This window comes from Saimiri boliviensis, chromosome 1 (genome assembly GCF_048565385.1).
Source record: "Saimiri boliviensis isolate mSaiBol1 chromosome 1, mSaiBol1.pri, whole genome shotgun sequence".
NCBI classification, from domain to species: Eukaryota; Metazoa; Chordata; class Mammalia; order Primates; family Cebidae; genus Saimiri; species Saimiri boliviensis.
The window spans coordinates 285,462,836-285,481,832 of NC_133449.1; the positions used below are offsets into that span (position 1 = coordinate 285,462,836).

At 37.5% G+C, this 18,997-nt stretch overlaps 1 protein-coding gene across 1 annotated transcript in view; it reads left to right on the plus strand.

The window, feature by feature from the left end:
- Window positions 1–18,997, plus strand: part of MARCHF11 (membrane associated ring-CH-type finger 11) — a 119,309-nt gene that overhangs the window by 86,480 nt on the left and 13,832 nt on the right. Inside the window, exon 3 of the mRNA XM_010343083.3 lies at window positions 9,103–9,295. Within this exon, the coding sequence (XP_010341385.2) occupies window positions 9,103–9,295 (193 nt within the window). The remainder of the gene's footprint in view (window positions 1–9,102; window positions 9,296–18,997) is intronic.

Genomic DNA, 18,997 nt, shown 5'->3' on the forward strand with positions numbered 1-18,997 from the left:
TTAAATTCTGTACAATAACATGAAACCCTGACAGCATTCCCACGTACACATGGGGAGCCTCCCAACCCACCTGTCTGCTTTTCTGTTGGTTGCATGACTGAGTTCAAGGCGTTTTAATTAAACAGAATGATGATGTATGGTCAAGACACCATCCCTCAGAGGATGTGCATTACCCATAGCCGAAGATCTTTTCACACAGGAAAGTGAGTCTCGAGCATTTTCTCATGCCTGATTCTTTTGTAAATAGCAACCAACGATTTTCTTTTTTTGATTTCTGTGAATTAAAATTACACTGATTAACATCAAATGAGTGGTCTCTTTTTAAAAACTTTTTGATAAACTGAACAAAAAAAGAAGCTTTTGTTTTCCTGATACGATTTTGCTTCTGTTTTTACTTTTGAAGTTAAAATGGAGGAGAATAACAATCTGAACAATGGTGAGTCTTCTTAGCCGCAGCTGTAATTTATGTGGGTTTTATTTATTTTTGGCATTTAAAAATGTTTTTAATGGAATGATATCAGTGGAAAATCAGCAAAGTGATTGTTTGCATTATAATATTTAATCAATTGAATTCTTTTTTCCTTTCTCTTTTATGGGTTATAATAATTCTATAAAAATTTGAAACACTTTTAAATGTATCTCTATACAGTATCAAATTTCTACCATATGGCTGATATGACAGGAGCCAATTCATAGTTATCGTAGTCCAAATTCATATTCCTAGAAATCAGAAATCAGTGGGTCATATTTCTCAAAAATTTGATCATCTTTCTTAAAAATCTCCATTCGTAAACCCATAGTTAATAGGTGTGCATTCCTTGTTTAATGCTCATATCTGCATTTTTCTTTTCCTCTGTTTACAAAGAAAATGGCTTCTATTAAGCTAAAAAGTGTTACATCAGAGTGTAGGTACAAGGAAGAAGAGGTTTGGAGGATCATTTAACAAGAACACCCCAACAGTTTTAAAAAATAAATATTATATTGTTCTTTTTGAATTTTATCTAACAACCATTTGTAGATTATCTTTTAAAAATCTTATTCCTAAGTAATTTATGATTTTTGTTGTTTATGTGGTATTGTTTTTGTGATTTCTCTTTTCAACTTTTTGCTGCTGATATTTAATTATAATCAATAAGTGTTATCTTGTATTTTTTTTTCTTTTCTTTTTATTTGCGATGGAGTCTCCCTCTTTCTCTCAGGCTGGAGTGTCGTGGGGAGATCTTGGCTCACAGCAACCTCTGCCTCCTGGATTCAAGTGATTCTCCTGCCTCGGCTTCCCAAGTAGCTGGGATTTCAGGCACTCACCACCACACCCAGCTAATTTTTGTATTTTTAGTAGAGAGGGGGTTTCACCATGTTGGCCAGTTTGGTCTTAAACTCCTGACATCAGGTGATCCACCTGCCTCTGCCTCCCCAAAGTGCTGGGATTACAGGTGTGAGCCACAACACCTGGCCTGTTATCTTGTATTTTGAGGCTTTGCTAAATTAATTTTCTAATTGTATTAGGTTTTCTTTTAAATTCCCTAGGATTTCTACACAGACAGACAGTTTTATAGTTTTTCCTTCATAATCTTTATACTTTCTCTTTTTATATTTGGCTTATTGCATTGAGTAGGACATCCAGTGTCACACTGAATAGAAGTATTAATAAGGGTGAAAATCTTTTTCTAATTCCTAATCAGAGAAACGATAGCTTCCCCCCACCCACCGAGCCACCCTGCACAATTAGGTATGATCCTATCTGTAAGTGTTTTGTAGATGCCCTTTTCAGGCTAAGAAATTTTCTTTCTCTTGCTATTTTTCATCATGAATGGGGGTATAACAAATGATTTTACCACATCTATTGAGAGGATATTTTTATTTCTAATATGATCTGTTGCATTGATTGCTATTTGGATGTTGTATTGACCTCGCGTTTCTAGGATGAACCTGACTCACCCATGCTGCACGGTTGTTTTTATATGTTGTTGGATTCAATTTGCTAATGTCTAGTAGAGAATTTTTTTCTCATACGTTCTCATAAAGAATATTGGCCTGAAATTTGTCTTTTCTTGTAACGTTCTTGTCAGGTTTTGGTATCAGGGTGGCGTTGGCCTTGTAAAATGAGTTGGGACATGTTCTGTCCTCTTCTGATTTCCGACAGAGAATATGTAAGATTGATTCGGTTTTGTCTTTAAATGCTTGATAACATCTAGTGAAACTGGTCCTGGAGGTGTTTGTTATCTCATTTGTGGAAGGCTTTTGATGATAACTTCAGTTTTTATGTAGAATTATTTATACATTCCATTTCTTCTTGAGTCAGTTTTGGTAATTAAGTTTTCCAAGGAACTTATTTACCTATTTCCTTTACGCTATGGCATTAATGGGCATAAACTTATTTATAATTTCTCCTTACTGCTCCTTCCATATTTAGGATCAGTTTATTATATTCTTTTTCCATTTAATTATTTTTTAACAGTTTTTCCAGAGAAATGGTTCTGTGTTTTCTAATAATTTTCTCAAGATTGTTTAGATTTCCTCTTTCTCAAGCAAAGCAAATTCCTTTTGTCTAATCTTTAGCTCAGCTTTGGTAAGTTTGTGAAAAATGCTTTTCTAGCAGAAAGGACTCCTACCAAATCATGAAAATCACTTTTAATATGGAGCCTATAAATACAGCTCTACAAAGAATGGGCATATAATTAACTGAATTTTGTATCTACATGTCAACTTGATTACACATTGAGATGTTTTCTGCCAGCATTTCAAATCTCAACTTTAGTGATGCAATTTGCACACCATCTAAAGATGACTGAATGTAAGTTTTAGCTAAATTCATTTTCTGAAGAGGACACCTCTTAAGAGCAGGTGTTCTCTCCTGTGACACTGGTAAGTAATCCCACCTGTCATGGCCCACAGTATAAATCATCGTACTACAAATGTATTAACTTATGATTCATTCTGGCCTGCCTTGTAAAAACAAAGATGAAACAGTACCTGAGACTGAGTGATTTAAGGCCCCTCAAGAGATCTTCTCTCCCTCCGAGTTCAGCCTAGTTCCTGCTGAGCATGTGCTATTTTTAGAGAGGAAATTGGTTCCTAAATTGAGAAGGTTTATTAACTCTTTCAGACAACAGAAAGACAAGTCCACTTTTGTCTAAATAGCTTTTTAGAGACCTGATGGAGTGTATGTCTTTCTCAAGTGCTTAGCTTACTAGCTGGAATGGATTTGTACAGGAAGAGACTTGGAGTACCCTGCCATTTCCTTAAAGAAAATTCACAACTTTTTCTTCCCTCCTTTATTCTCTGAAGGCAGTAATAAGCCTCCATTAATTAGTCATACTTCATTGATAAGAATACAGTATTTGCCTAGTTTCACAGCAATCTGTGGTAATTATTGGAGTGCTTATCTAATTTCTCATGGAGAATAGTCCGCTGACAAGGAATCTTCCACACAAAGATACCCAGTTCTGGGCCATGTACATTTCCAGAATCTTTGTAGGACTGGTGGACCTTATTGGTACATCTCTAAACAACTACATGTAAAAGGAATATTACGTAACGTCCAATGTGAGTTAATTTCTCCCAAAATTTCATTACAATTAAAGAGATATAACTCCTTGAGCTTGTCTTCTTCATGTTAATAATTTACCAAACTGCAGCTTTCAGATTCAAGAAATATTTGGAGAGACCATTTAGAAAGCTATGAGGATCATGAGGTCAGGAGTTCAAGACCAACCTGATTAATATGGTGAAACCCTGTCTCTACTAAAAAAACAAAGTACAAAAATTAGCCAGGTGTGGTGGTACGTGCCTGTAGTCCCAGCTACTCAGGAGGCTGAGGCAGGAGAATCCCTGGAACCTGGGAGGCAGAGGTTGCAGTGAGCCAAGATGGCACCACTGCATTCCAGTTGGGCAACAAGAGCAAAACTCTGCCTCAAAAAAAAAAAAAAAAAAAAAAAGAGAGAGAGAAAGCTATGAGCCAGATTTTGGAACTTTGTTGGACTGCTTTTGGAGTGTCTATTTTTCTCCATTCCAACAGCCACCTTTTAAATAGGTATGCTTGAGCCAATGTTGGTTTTCCTTTCAGATGCAGGATGTGTCAGTTTAAGAAGAGGATGAAGGAGTGAGAGCAGAGGGAGTAGGCAGAGAGAAGGGCATTTTAGAAAGAACTGAGGCTTTGGAGACAGATCTGAGTTCTCACTTCTTGACTAACTGGTGGCTTGGCCAGAGTGGGTCTGTATCCCATAGGCACTCATGGAATGGATACAGCTGTCTGGCTGCAAACCTGGCTATCGGATTGGTGGTCGAAACTAAAGTCAGAATTCTGTGTATTTCCAGCATTTCCTAAGTGTACTCAGCTGTGTGGTGCACAGGAGCGGGCATGAGACTCAGCTTCCACCACCAGGAAACCTGCAGTCTAGGGACAGCGGGGATGGGCATGGCTATCTGGGATTCAAGTGTGAAGGAAAGAAGCCATCTCTCCCCACAAGAATAAATAGTGGACAGTGGGGGCCCAGCTAGAGGGATCCTGTTTAGGAGAGGAAGGGCAGGAGAGGACCACTTTTTAGAAGAGGTGGCCTTATTGCCAGGTATGGACAGATGGATCAGGTGAGAAAAGAGGAGAGAGGCATTGCATGCTGAGGAAAGAGTGTAAAGTAAACAGTACATTTAGGAGAATAAAAACAAGTCATTTGAAGCCGAATGGAGGGGTATCCCTCCCTCCCTCCCTCCTTTCCTTCCTTCCTTCCTTCTTTTATTCATTCCTTGTTCCTTTCCTCTCTTCCTATTAATCGCCCTCCATTCCTTTTTCATCCTTCTGCCAGACTCTGAAGATATGTGCTAAACCAAACATTTAGCCCTCCTTGCTGAAGCTTAGAGGGGCAGCTCCCCTTTCATTAGGAGTGAACCGTGGGGAATTAACTCCAAGGAGCAGGGAATGACTCACAGCTTCAAGTTCAGCTAGAAAGCTCTTTCAGTAGCCTAGAAAAGACAGACTGGGAAGTTTCATCAGGAGAGTTGTCCTGGCACTGCAGAGATTATGTGTATGCCATTAATTGTTATGAAAACTCTCAGTGGAATTATTACATGGTCTAGTGTAAGTGGTAAAAGCATGACCCTAGAAGCCAAACTACCTGGGGTTGTACATCAGCTCCAGTCCTGACTAGATGTGAACCTTGAGCAAGTTGTTCAGCTTCTCTGCCTCAATTTACTTATCTGTAAAATAGGGATAATAATAGTAATTCCTTCATAGAGGAGTTGTAGGAATTAAATGACTTAATACATATATAAAATATCTTAGAAAAATGCCTAGCATGTATCAGTCCTATATAAATATAAGCTATTGTTACTAAATTATAAAATTTAGTAAATTTTATTATTTCTTCTACTGTAGTAAATGAGGGTGAACTTTCAAAAGAGGTGCCAATTGGTCCCACTTTTGCCAGAAACAGTAGATGAAATTGTTTTGTAGAAGTAAACAGCTTTTCGGGAATATGAAAGAGTCACACATATTCAACTATTACGGAAAGAAAGAAAACAATAGCAACTATTTAGAGCCAATCTGGTTATTGTTGTATTACTTTCCTAGTAATAGGAAACACACACGTGCACATATGAACACACACGTACACATGGACACACACACACGAACACACACACAAATGAAACACACATGCACGTATGAACACACACACATACACACAAACACCCACATTCTTATGTATCTCTTTAGAGGAGACCTTGTGTTTATCTATTGAAATATTTTGTTCAAAAGTTTTGAAAATAGTCTCATGCACTTAAATCCTGGCCTTTGGATTATTTCCAAAACTTTTGGATGTAACATTGGGGTAGAGAGAGAAGTCTCATGAGACTTATTTTCTACTTTTATCATCGAAGCAAATGGCCCATTAACATGACTCCTTCAGGCTGAGCCCATTAGATGATGCCCTCCCTCCAAGGGCAAGGACACTGGATGAATGTTTCTGCTGGTTGATGGCAAAATTCTTTCTTCCAGTGGAAGAATGAGAGCAGCCCTCCTTTTTACACATAATGGTAGATATAAGAAAGCACCATATATAGTGGACAAAGAAAGAAATTACCAAGGTAACAGCTGTCTTCAAAGGAAAATTCCTGTGTTTATAATTGAATTTAGCAATTTTGGTTTCAGTAATGGTGTGTCCTCATTAACTATTCAAAAATGATGTAATTTTAAGGTTCATCAGTATTTGAGGAACATCTGTTTACTTTTAAGTACATTTACATATTTGCATTATTAGCAGAGTGATAGAAAACCCCCCAAAATTTCAGGGAGCTCACTATAGATTTTGTACAATTTATCCTTTTTAAAAAAAATCTTCAAAAATCTCAAATTACTCCTTATATTTATAACAAAAATAATTTCTATGATGACAGTGAATAGTTAAGCTTCCCAGTGTACTATAATCTGGGATTGCTCTTTCTTCCCTTGCCCCCGGATGTAATCTTAAACACACTTATTCCAAACTGCCAAGCATTTGAACTGTACACAAATGTAAATTAGCTGTCACCAAAAGAAGTGTGAAGCGTCCATGTTTCTTGCTTCTGGTGAGCCTCTCCCTTCATTCACCCTCCTCACCTTGGAGCAGCCACACCTCATGTGTCAGAAGCATGCTGTACAGAAAAGGAAGAGCCTGGCACCTCAGGGTGAGTGTATGGCCACTTGATTTCCTGGGTCCCAGGAAACACGTCAGCCAGTGCATCCAACGATCACTTCCATCTTCCCAAATCCAAGTGTTCAGTAGGGCCTAACACACTACACGATGGTCTACAGCCACAATGTTGAATTATCATGCAAGTAGGCTTGGATCAATTAATTAGTAGGTCTAATTGAAGCCAAATATAATTCATTATGCAGTTTTGAGCTATTCAAATTTAACTCCCCTAAGATTTCATCATAGAATTATTGGCAAACAGAAAATAAGTATCAGTAAAGTCTCTTCCTGGTGAATCCTCCTTACTTACCTTTGATTACCTAGGATTCCTCCAAATCAGGCATACACATTTCAAACATGCAGCCCACCACGTAAAAATCAAACACATGCGCATACACACACACAACTGAACATCTTTGCCTCATGGACTTAAAAGTATGCTTTGTTTTCATCTATCTGCTGTGATTAATAGATTGCTAAAGGATAAGGTAATGTGTATGGACATGGTAGCCCCATTTAGGACGGATGATAGCTGTTTTCTTCATTTCTCACCATGTTGCATTCAAAACAAGTTTTAATGAGCATCAAAACTGAACAAGTACAAGAGATACTGACACTTGACATCTGTTTGGTGACACCAAATTTGAAATGATTAAAAGTACAAAGGCCTGGCAGTTTGGAATAAATGTACTTAGAATTATGTCGGGGAACAAGGAATAAAACAAGTTCAAACACATCTTGGAATACAATCTTGATTCATTTGTAATGGCAACATAATATCCACTAGTTTAATTATTTTTATTTTATTTTATTTTACTTTAACTTCTGGGATACAGGTGCCCAACATGCAGGTTTGTTACGTAGGTGTACATGTGCCATGGTGGTTTGCTGCTCCCATCAACCTGTCATCTAGGTTTTAAGCCCCACATGCGTTAGGTATTTGTCCTAATGCTCTGTCTCCCCTTGCCCTCCACCCCAAAAGGCCCCAATGTGTGATGTTCCCCTCCCTGTGTCCATGTGTTCCCATTGTTCAACTCCCACTTATGAATTTGTTTAATTAGTATTCATTCAGAATTGTAAAAGCACAAACCATTTCTCACTGAATTATCTTTACATTAAAGTGAATAGAAATCTCTTTCTCACAGGATTTCACCAAACTTTGTGGTTTGGTTCTGTTTTTTAAAATAAAAATAAGGTAAATGACTTTAGAGAATGAAATATTTCAAATGTACATTGATATTTAATCTTTAACAAATGGAGAATTTAATAGTATGAATATGGAAGGTCAAATACATACTTAAAGTGTTACATGAAAATTATTTACTTACTGTGTGTGTATGAAAGGGAGAGCGTGACAGAAATATACAATGAGGGAGAGATAAGTTCAGACTGAAGGTAAGTAAAGAGTTTGATGAAATTTCATATTCATCCTGTGGACACTGATTGCTTACCCTGTTTTTGAAAAGATTTACAAAACTGGTTAAGAATCTTCTGATGAGCCATGTGTTGCAATAGCCAGAGCTCTTCCATACAGAATGAGATTAGGCAGGTCATTTTGAGTTTCATGGTTTACTGGCAAACCTTAATAACAATTCTGATTTCGTTTCTGTTTCAATTATGCAAAAGTGAGAACATGACTAATTAATCGTCTCCAGTCAATAGCAGCCTTGAAGGATTTTTGGTCATTTGTACTGTAAATTCTTTCGAATATTGATACTTAGGGCACCAAATTATTTGCCCCACTGAAGAGTATGTGCTGAAATGTTTGTGAGCTTCAAAGATACTTCATGTAGGTACAAATTCTAAATCTTGGCAAAAGTGCTTTGTTCATTACCCATTAGATAATAAAAAGTTAGTAATATTTGAGTATACAGAATGTACCAATAACAGATAATGCACAGTTTTATACCTCCCTTATGATTATTCTAGTGTGTTATTTTAAATGACTTTTTCACTGATGTTCTTGTATAACTTATTTGCTTTTTACATTTTTTTCCTACAAAAACGAGAGATAATTCCCTCTTTTTGCAGTAGCCAAATGTATTAAGAGCAAACTGAATTACCAGATAGAGAAGTCCTCACCCAATGGTCAGAGTGTATTTAGTTTCATGCATGCATGAAAGATAATAATGTGATTTCCAGGTACTAAATATTCCTTAGCTATTCACACTCAGTACTATTATCTGGAATCCAACTAGGTTAAACTTACAGAATGGTAAATTACTGAAAATAATGAAGTGAAGGCAAATCATTAATCTTTATCTGCTTGTCTATTTTTTTATAGCCTGGATGAAATGAAAAAATTTATTTGGGGGCTGCTCAGGTTTCAAAGGGTCTAACATTATGAAAAGAAACACAGGATCGAAACTGTTTTTTTTTTTCCTTTTCTAATTCTACACAGCACCTTTCTTACATGCCTCTGTTTTTCTTTTAGTGGCAGAGCATTTCTATAACACTGGTTGAGAAAGTTCAGATGATTGCTGTAATCCTAGGATCCCTGTTCTTAATAGCCAGTGTGACTTGGCTCCTCTGGTCAGCCTTCAGCCCCTATGCAGTGTGGCAGAGGAAGGACATCCTTTTTCAGATCTGCTATGGAATGTATGGTTTTATGGATCTAGTGTGCATAGGTAAGACCATGACCTTCAACGTTAACACACTGTCAGTAATCCATTTCTTTCAGCAATTACGTTTTCACCATTTGGATCTAATAGAGAATGTTGTGGTTCGAGTTATCTCAGTCCTCCAGTTAATGGATTGCCTGCGGGTCACAATTGGGCTGCTTTGCCAGGAAAGCACAGCATCTATATTCCCATGTAGTTTGAAAAAAAAAAAATTAACAAGATAATGCCCATTTAAAGTGAGATGTTGCCCAACAAAAAGAAAGGAGGAAGAGTTGAAACTATTTGGAGTGAGTGATATGAGGAGAGTCATTTATTTCTAAGAGCAAACCAGTTGCCCTTTACAAAGGTGGGGAAGCACTGGCCCAATGCAAATGGCAGTACTGTGTTGTGCGTTTGAGGAGAGGACAGACATCTGGGCGTCTTTCATCATGATGCTTATGCAGATTCTCTGAGGGCAGAAAAGGCCTCTTGGAAGGTTAGGGACCTGGGGATGGTTTTCTTTTCTGGACTGTGTCTCTTTATTTTACTTAATAAATTCAGTGGCTTAGAAAAAAAAAAGTATCAAACACTTTAGCTAAAATAAACCCTACCAAAAGGTTACTTCTGTGTTTCATTTGACCCATCTGTCGTTTCCCTAGTATTGGGAGAAAATGGAAGCCAATCATGCAGCCTTTAGGTGGAATGTGTGAGGTGCACAGGCGTCGCAATGGTGACCAGCTGTCGAGGGGCAGAGCAGTGTGGGTGGCTGTAGAGGGGCTCCACGTCATTGGCAGCAGTTTCCTGTCTGATGAGGCAGAAATGCACAGGCTCCACCCAGACCCACTGAATTAGAAACTTGAGGGGTGGGGCCCAGCCTTCTTGGTTTTACCGTCCCTCTGAGGTTCTGATGCATGCTGAAGCTTGAGGACCTCCGGCTTCAGTGAATGGATGCTAAGCTTGAGATCAAAAGACTTGGTATCTAGTCCTGGCCTCTGCTTGGGCAGGTCGCCTTCATCCCTCCATAATTCTGTTCTCTCACCTGTAAAAAGGATAATTCCAACCATGCAAGTCTAAATAAAGGAAATAATGATTACGAAACAATTATGTTATTAATTAGCAGTTGCAGATTAAGTATATTTGATTAAGTTGGAAACATTGAATAACTTTGAGATCATTTAAATTTAATATCTCTACTTACTAGAGCTTCAATTTGACTAGCAATTTTAATATCTTCAGACATTTTTTTCTAAAAGAAATTTATAAACGTTTAAAACACAATCGCCATGATTTATTTTATTTTATTTTTTAAAATTTTGTTTGATTTTTTTTTTCACTCTTTTCTTTCCTCCTTTCTCACTAGTATAAGTCTAATAGGAAAGAAAATGATAAAATTTCAGGCCAGAAAGAAAAAAATAAAAGAATGAAATGTTTTGAATAATATATAAACTGAATAGATGTTGCCTGAATAATTGAGCTAATCATGTATATGAACAATTTGCATGAAATGTGATAATGCATATGAAAGCATTTGGAAGTTCTAAATCTTTATTCAAATACAATCTCTAGGGCATTGCTCTAAGTAAAGAAGAATCATAAAATTGATCCACGATTTGAATCCCTTAACGCATTCAAAGATAGTATTTATTCTCTCTTTAAGCATGAATGTTATAAAATGAGGTGTTCCATTGATAATAAAAGGGGAGATGCAAAATCAAAGAGCCAGTTAGCTCCCAGTGCAGCCTAGAAGGGAAAAAGTCCAGTTCACTTTCTTGCCATCAATATAAACACTCAAAAAAAAAATCATGCATTTCCTGGTTAGGAAATGATCTTTTTTAAATTTCACAATTTGCATTTAGTGCTGAATTATTATATCTTAAATTTTGATTGCTAATGTTAGTATTTTAATCAAAATTATTACAATTCTGGTTTCAAGAGCACAGGCAGATGAACAAATAATCTTTCAGTAATATATGACAATTTCAAGCCTCTCTTTTGAAATTTGAGCATTAACCCATTTTATAAAGTCAAATTTCTTAGAAACAAAAACAGTTGCCATTTTTCTGGAGACACTTTGGAGAGTGAGAATTTTATCTGAGTCTTAAATATAGACAGTATTTTTCATTGTGCTTGTTTTAGCTCATCAGATCCTACTTTTATCATTCTGCGATCTATTTGTATATTTTGAAAAATATTAAAGAATTCAGATTGAACATTGTTTATTTTACTTGGCAATTTCACTAATTAGTCTGTTCTGGCCCAGAGAATATCTTAATTTTTTCCCCAAGAAATTAAGGAACTATTATAGTAAAGAAAGCAAAATACTCGTAGGCTACCAATAGCCAATTGGATTGCAGCCAGTAAGAGCTCCTGCTAATATTTCAAATTAATTCAAATGTCTGCAAATTAAATGCAGACAGTAACAAAGATTACATTGACTGTACCTTAAATTCTCCTGACTGGAAGACTTAGAGGCAGAGTTAGTGTGAAAAACAGGTTTACAACTTTGAGTCCCATTTCCTCAGCTCGGTTTAATAAATATTTCTTGAGAACTTTCTATGTGTTGAACAGTGTTAGGTTCTGGGAATACAAATAAAAGTCAACCACTTTTCTTCCCCCAAGGAGCTCATGGGGAGGACAGACAGGTAAGTAAGTGATTAGAATAAAGTAGGATGTGCACGGTTGTGGGAGGCTGCACAGGAAGGGGTAGTTGGACCACCCCAGGAGGGATGAGCTCTGTGCTGCTGCACATAGGGAGGGGAAGGTTTCAGGCCGGTTTCCTGGGGAAGTGATAGCCTAGCAAATGAACAGATGAACAGATAGCTTGGCAAGTAGAGAGCTGGCCCCCTTCTTGCCATGAAAAGATGTGAGATTGGCTTCCCATTCAAAGGTTATTAATATAATTGGCGACATCCCTCTTCCCTGTCTGTCCAAGCTTTCCAAACTTGATTCTACCTAAGTAGAAAAAACGGGTTGGCAGCTTCATAAATACTATGTGAAAAAATAATTCTGAAAATCCATAGAAGATTTTTTCAGAATGCAAAAATGTGATCATCCAGCCAGTCTATATAGTGCATAGGAAGAGTTGGATTGTTAAATAGAAGTTACGATTTGGAGAACGTTTATTTACTTGGGGAGATTTATTTACTTATTCCTAGGCATGGTACATTTTTTTGTTGCCTTCATTCATAATGAATACATTTTCTTCTTTTCCCAAAATTAATTTTTTTCTTGCTATTAATGTTTTGGGTTATCTCAAGGGTCTAGCCACTATTACAGTTGAAACATCTAAATCAGGACTGTTCAAAATAACTTTCCACAAGGACAAAAATATTCTGTGTCTGTGACATCCAGTTTCATTGACACTTACTAAATTTGGCTATTGAGCACTTGAAGTGTGGCTAGTGAGAATGAGAAGTTAATTTTGAATTTAATTTAAATAACCACATGGGGCTAGTGACTACTATATTAGACACAGATTCTAGATAGTAGAATGGTAAGTATGTAAGAGCTTGAATAACAGGTTCCCCTTGGTTTGTATAAATGGGTTGCATTTGCTAAATGATAAGGAATTCTTTTCCAAGAGAGGTGAATAAAGCAAAAATGAGTTTGAGAATTAAGAGAAGGGTGTTAAAGTGTGCCAAGAGTTAGACAGTGATAAAGGAGAGACATGTTTGACAAATGACTCTTTTTGTTACTGGACTTTTTAAGAATACTTCTCTGGATCCAGTGTGAATTTAATTTTTGATGTGTACTTATTATAAAATTCACATCTGTTTTAAGGAAATTGGAATGTAAAGAGATTATATTTGCGGAGCCCTTGTACATGTTTAAATAGATGGCATGGTTGTACACCAGGAAAACTAATAGAAAGGTTTTAAGTCACTAAGATGTTGTAGTCAGTGGCAGTAATTTAGAGAGAAGTAACAGCCAAGAAAGCTCCTGTTGGCTCCCTGCTGAAGGAGATTTCCACAGTGGACAAAGGAAGATGAGCAAACCCAGAAGTGAAGAGTGGCTGCCCGACAGAAGCCTTGGGCAGAGGATTTGTTCTTCACTCCACCCTGGGCACATTGACAAAAAAATAGAAGACCATCATTTCCATTGACCATTTGATTCAAGGGAAGCTAGCGTCACAAGAAGAATGTTTATTAATGAGTAGAAGTTTGAGGGACCAGAAGAGGGCCATGTGATGTCAGGATTGATTTTATTAACTTGCATCTATAAAGTGACAGCAGTCCCCAAGTCATTTTAGCATCTGATAGGACCAGATGAGGTGAGTTCAAGTTCTTCTTAATAGAAGCAGCAAACCAAAACTGTAATCAGCGATATTTGCAAAAAGAGATAGTAGTGCTTGTGTCAGGTCTAATCAACCCTGTAAGTTAATGGCAAATCCAAGTCTGGAAATGTTTCGATTTTCCCTCAAATACTATAGGAAGAAACTAGTTATGTTTACAACACTTAAAAACATGGATTGCTTTTGGTCTTTTAAAATTTTTCTTAATTGTCCCCATAATATGCACGCACAAGTACAATTTGTGTTTATAATTGTGAAATCTACAAAGTTAAAAAAAAAGACCAGTTAACTCACACTCCCAATTCTTCTCTGTTACTTCCTTTGCAGAAATGTCCCCTCTTTGCATTTTGATGTTTATCTTCTGTATTTTTTCATTAGGTTTACATGTGTATAGGTATACAGATACTTCTGCATTTTATTTATGAGATCATACGGTACATAGTGTTGAGAAAATAGTCTTTTATTATTCAATGATATAATCTAGAGATCTTTGCCTGTTATAACAGATATACAACAATGTATTTAACCTTTTTGTTACTGATGAATTTTTAGGTTGTTACCAATTTTTGCCATTAGGGACCATACTGTAAAGGACATCGGTTTATATGAATCTTTCTGTTACCACAATTCTGAGAAATGGGAAGTCTGGGTTAAGTAATTATCATATGTTAAATCTTGATTAGTCCTTTTATATTGCCACCTCAAAAGGCATTATCAATTTGTACGCCCCTAATATATATGAGGTGAGGTCTTGTTTCCTCATACCATGCCAACTATGGATATCATTACTTGTTTGACATTTTAATCAGTGGTTTTGCATCATTTTAGTAGTTTTCTTAAAATTAATTCCATAGGCACTTGAGTTTGTGGGGCAATTTTATCTTTAAAAAAAAAGAGAGAGAGAGAAATGGCTCCACTAGGTCGTGCCAGTGTGCAGCACATCCTGCCTGATGTCTTTTGGGACCCCAGGGGTGCGACATGCAGGGACATAGATGAGTTCTAATCTGTAAATCCTAAGAACTGATCAGGATCAGAGATCATTGCCTCTCAAAAACCCTGCACTCTATAGCATAATTCAGGAGTCCTTGGGTCACTTAAAAAAAAATCTATGATACTTTTAATGCTGAGGGGATTTTTTTTCTCAGTCTGTCTCTTTTTAGTGTAGAAAATGCTCCCTGAAATTGCTTCAAGAAAAATAGTCCTCTCTGTGGCTACAGTACTGATTCTGTTATTGCCTGTTGTTCATATTATTTTATTTCTCAAATTAAAGCACAAGCATGCACAATGGAGGAGATACAGACACTCACACACACACACACACACACATACACATACATACACTTGCACACACACACACACACACACACACACACACACACTCTGATCCCTGATTGGTCCCTGATACATACCCATGAGGAATCAAAAATATTTCTCTTGGGGCTTTTGAAATAGTGAATTAAAGTATAATGTAATTGTTTATGTTTTCCTTCTTTAGAAAGCTACAGAGATCAGGGAATTTTAAAAAATAACCTGAGATATACCAGAATGAGGATCAGATCAAAGTATCTTTTGATTGTACCAATTATAGTTAATACTAAGTAAAAATGCTCCTTCTACTGAAATTTCATGCACTCCAACAAACTTTTATTTTCCTATACTTTGAAATGAAATGGTTTTTCTTTAAATCCATGTAAACTGTTTTTTATGACCCAGAATCTTCCTCCATTACCCAGGCTGGAGCGCAGTGGTGTGACCGTGGCTCACTGTAACCTTCACCTGCTGGATTCAAGAGATTCTTCTTCCTCAGCCTCCTGAGTAGCTGGGATTAAAGGCACACACTACCATGCCTGGCTAATTTTTATATTTTTATTAGAGATGAGGTTTCACCATGTTGGCCAGCCTGGTCTTGAATGCCTGACCTCAGGTGATCCTCCTGCCTTAGCCTCCCAAAGTGCTGGGATTGCAGGCATGAGCCACTGTTCCTCACCTATGTAAATTCTTACAGTTACTATAATAGTCTTTTTGAAAATCTGTTTGCCCTATTTGATAATATCTCTGGTTAGAGCTGCTTTGGTATAAACAAGAAAACTACTACTTAGAGTTACCAGTTGGGATTATGTTCACATTTTATTATAGAACTTCAGAATAATAAATACCATATATTATTGCTAATTGATGGTCTTAGATTGACTATATTGGACATATATTTACATGTTTTAAAATGAGGGTCATATTTTTGTCTCACTTTGATATTGCTTCACTTTAGTACTTTTTTCCAGATAGAGCAGCTAGAAGTATTATATAATCTAACATTTTATTGACATGAAACTTGAAATATACATTTACTAACTCTGTGATGTAAGAATAAAGATAAAGAATTTTGAAAATGGAATTCAGGATAATTAAACTCTGTGATCACAAAGAAGTTTCCCACATGCAAGATGGCCAGTTGTCTATTTAATACTAGGATTGTTTCCTCCTGAAATGGTGCTTCTAGGTCATCTTCGTCCTCCTTGTAGTTTGCTTTGTATGAATACAAACCAACTAGCATAAGGAAAGCATAATTAAGAAAATAAATCTACTGCTAAAAAAAAAATTCTAATCCATTCCAAACAAAAAATACATGACTTTTAGACTATCTCTTTGAAAAAAAATAAAATGCTTCATGCCCTCTGGTGTCTCTCAGCATGATTCAGGAGTTGACAATGATTTCTTAAATTATTTTAGGTTAAAAACATATTTACTGAAATTGAAGAGAAAGAAATTAGCATTGGAAGTTTAAATGTGCCATAATTTACAGCAGAAAAAAAAATGAGTTTGGTGAAGAATGCAGGAGAGCCATATCGTGAGATATGGTGATATGGTGAACAAGGCTTGGCAAATTGTAAGCCTTTCATTGGCCCACAGGTTCATCAACCATAGATGAGTGTGCTGGAAAGAGTAACTGTCAGTAAGGCTTGCAAAATGTGTAGCCTTTGGATCATTGTAGATAGGTAGCAACTTCTTAAGCTGTAAAATATTTATGAATAAACATAAAATATATCAAATAGTTTCAAGTGAAGAATGTAAAACTACCAAGAGAACAATCAGAATGTTCCCTAAAGTCTTTAGGGCCTTTGTGGTTTGGGGAATGTCTGAGTAGACTAAGCTCTTTCCTGTTCTCCCTGTGGAGAGCCAAGACCACCAGAATTCAGTGTGGTCTGATTCTGGGCCACTTGCACAGTGAAGATACTTTATCTACGCAAAGTGGAGACCACAGCTGCCAGCCATCAGCAGCCCTGTGCATCTCAGAGCTGTGAAAGCAGAGCAGCTGTACCCCATTCAAAAGTGTCATCGTTTTCATTCAAAAGACTTTCATCACAAGACACCCACTCAATTACCACCCAATCACCACCACCACTACCACGCCTGGAATCTGAGCTCCTGTGGTCACTGAGGATAGCCAAGCTTTGGTGGTTGACAGGCCAGCATTCAGGCATGGAGTGGGGTTGCCGAAGGCTGCTTACCTGCTATGTTGACGCTTTGGGTAAGGAGGCAGGCGGGTTATAGAAGGTGGTGTTGCTGTGTCTGCCTCATTTCAAGTTTCATGGGAAGTATTAATGTGAATATGTCTGCATAAATCATACAGCACGTGAAGAGTAAAGCTCACCTTAAACACTATTTAGCTTAATAACCAGGAGAGTTGATTAGCCTAGTATTTCCTTTTGAAATCGTCTCATCACTACAATTTTCCCTCCAGACAGAAGATGTATATCAGCCACCTCTGCTGCAGGTACAGGAAATGCTTCCATTTCCTGTTTTATAATTTGATCTGGGAACATCTTCCCCTCGCACCACCGTTTGACTACTAAGAAAACCTTTGTGAAACTGCTCCTGCAGGAAGGACAGGAACATTCTCCTCTTGCTCAAATCCCTGTGGGTTTTCCTTCCAATTTCATCTCAAGTGGAGGAGCCCTGGGCTGTGAGATTGGCCGTGCTGGGTGTCGGTTACTCATGCAGACAGGACTGTTGTGGGTTTTCATGTTCTCCTAGCTCATTAGGAATCATTTCTTAAATTGAGTAGAATTCCTTCACAAGCACAGATCATTATTTCCTGGCTTCAGACTGTCTTACCATGCTTCGCAACCCAGGAAATGCCTTGGCTTCATTTAAAAGGAGTCTGATTCAACGTGATGAGCCTGAAACACCACCAGCAGCACATTCTCCAACACGAGTCCCTGCCTCGGATCCTTCATGCTTTGAGCACATACTGGGAAAACCCCTGGAAGGCCGAGGCATAGCAGCCCTTTGTGATGTGAAATAGTCAGAGGAGAAACAAAGCGTATCCTTTATATGCTTTGAGAAGTAGGCCATTATTTTTTCTGTTCTCTGGAGGTACAAATTATGGGTTGTTCTATGCCTTAATCATACTGATGTTTACCAATGTCTCTAAAGATTATTATCATGGTTGGTTATGAGTGATACCATTGCCTTTAAAATCCTGGGAAATAACATAGAAGGGAACTTGTTTTTGCTTCTTGCCCCTCACTGCTGTGCATGGAATGGTCTCTCCAGGCTAATTAACCCTTTGAGTTCTCCTTAAGCGGGGAACACATCCCAACCTAACACTTTGCTCTTATTTGACTTTGTACAATTCAAGTTCCTCTGGAGAAACCTTAACCTCATTGCAGAGCAGCAGACCAAATCTGTTATTGTTGACTTTCGTCTCCTCCGTAGGAGATAGTGTGACATTTTCAGTTGTCTCTTTCAATTGAGGCAGTCTAGCCAAAGCTGCACTGGTCATCTGTTGAGCCAACATTCATTGCGTATTTACCGTGTGCTGAGCCGGGAGTACAGGACAGAGATAGAAATAGAACGAGGCTTGGCAAATTGCAGCCCAAGGGCCGAATCCAGCCCACCACCTGTTTTTGTACAGCCCAGGATCTAAGAATGACTCTGACATTTTTAAATGGTTGAATACATTTAAAAAATTTCATTTCATGACATGTGGAAATTGTAGCGAATTTAAACTTTGGTGCCCTTGGATAAAGTTGTGCTGGGATGCAGCCACGTCCGTTTATGTGCTGTTGATGAGAAGTTGTGACAGTGAATGAAAGGCTGGCACGGCCTGAAAGATTTACTATCTAGCCCTTTACAGAAAAGGTTTGTGGAGCCCTGGAATATACTGGAATATGACAATTCCCTACTTCCCACCTGAGGAAGTAGAGACAGCTAGGGAAATAAGCAATTATAGCCTAAAAGTGCCAGGAGAGAAATGTACGTGAGAGCTAATGGGAGAGGTTAATTACACTTAGGACCAGCGAAGTCTATGTGGGAGAAGATTTTTCAAGGAAGAGCAGGAATTAGGATGGGGCCCCAAGAGAGGCAAATGCCTAGACCTAGTAAAGTATGAAGTCATGTCATTTTTAAAGAAATCGTATGAAATCTGGCGTGGCGAG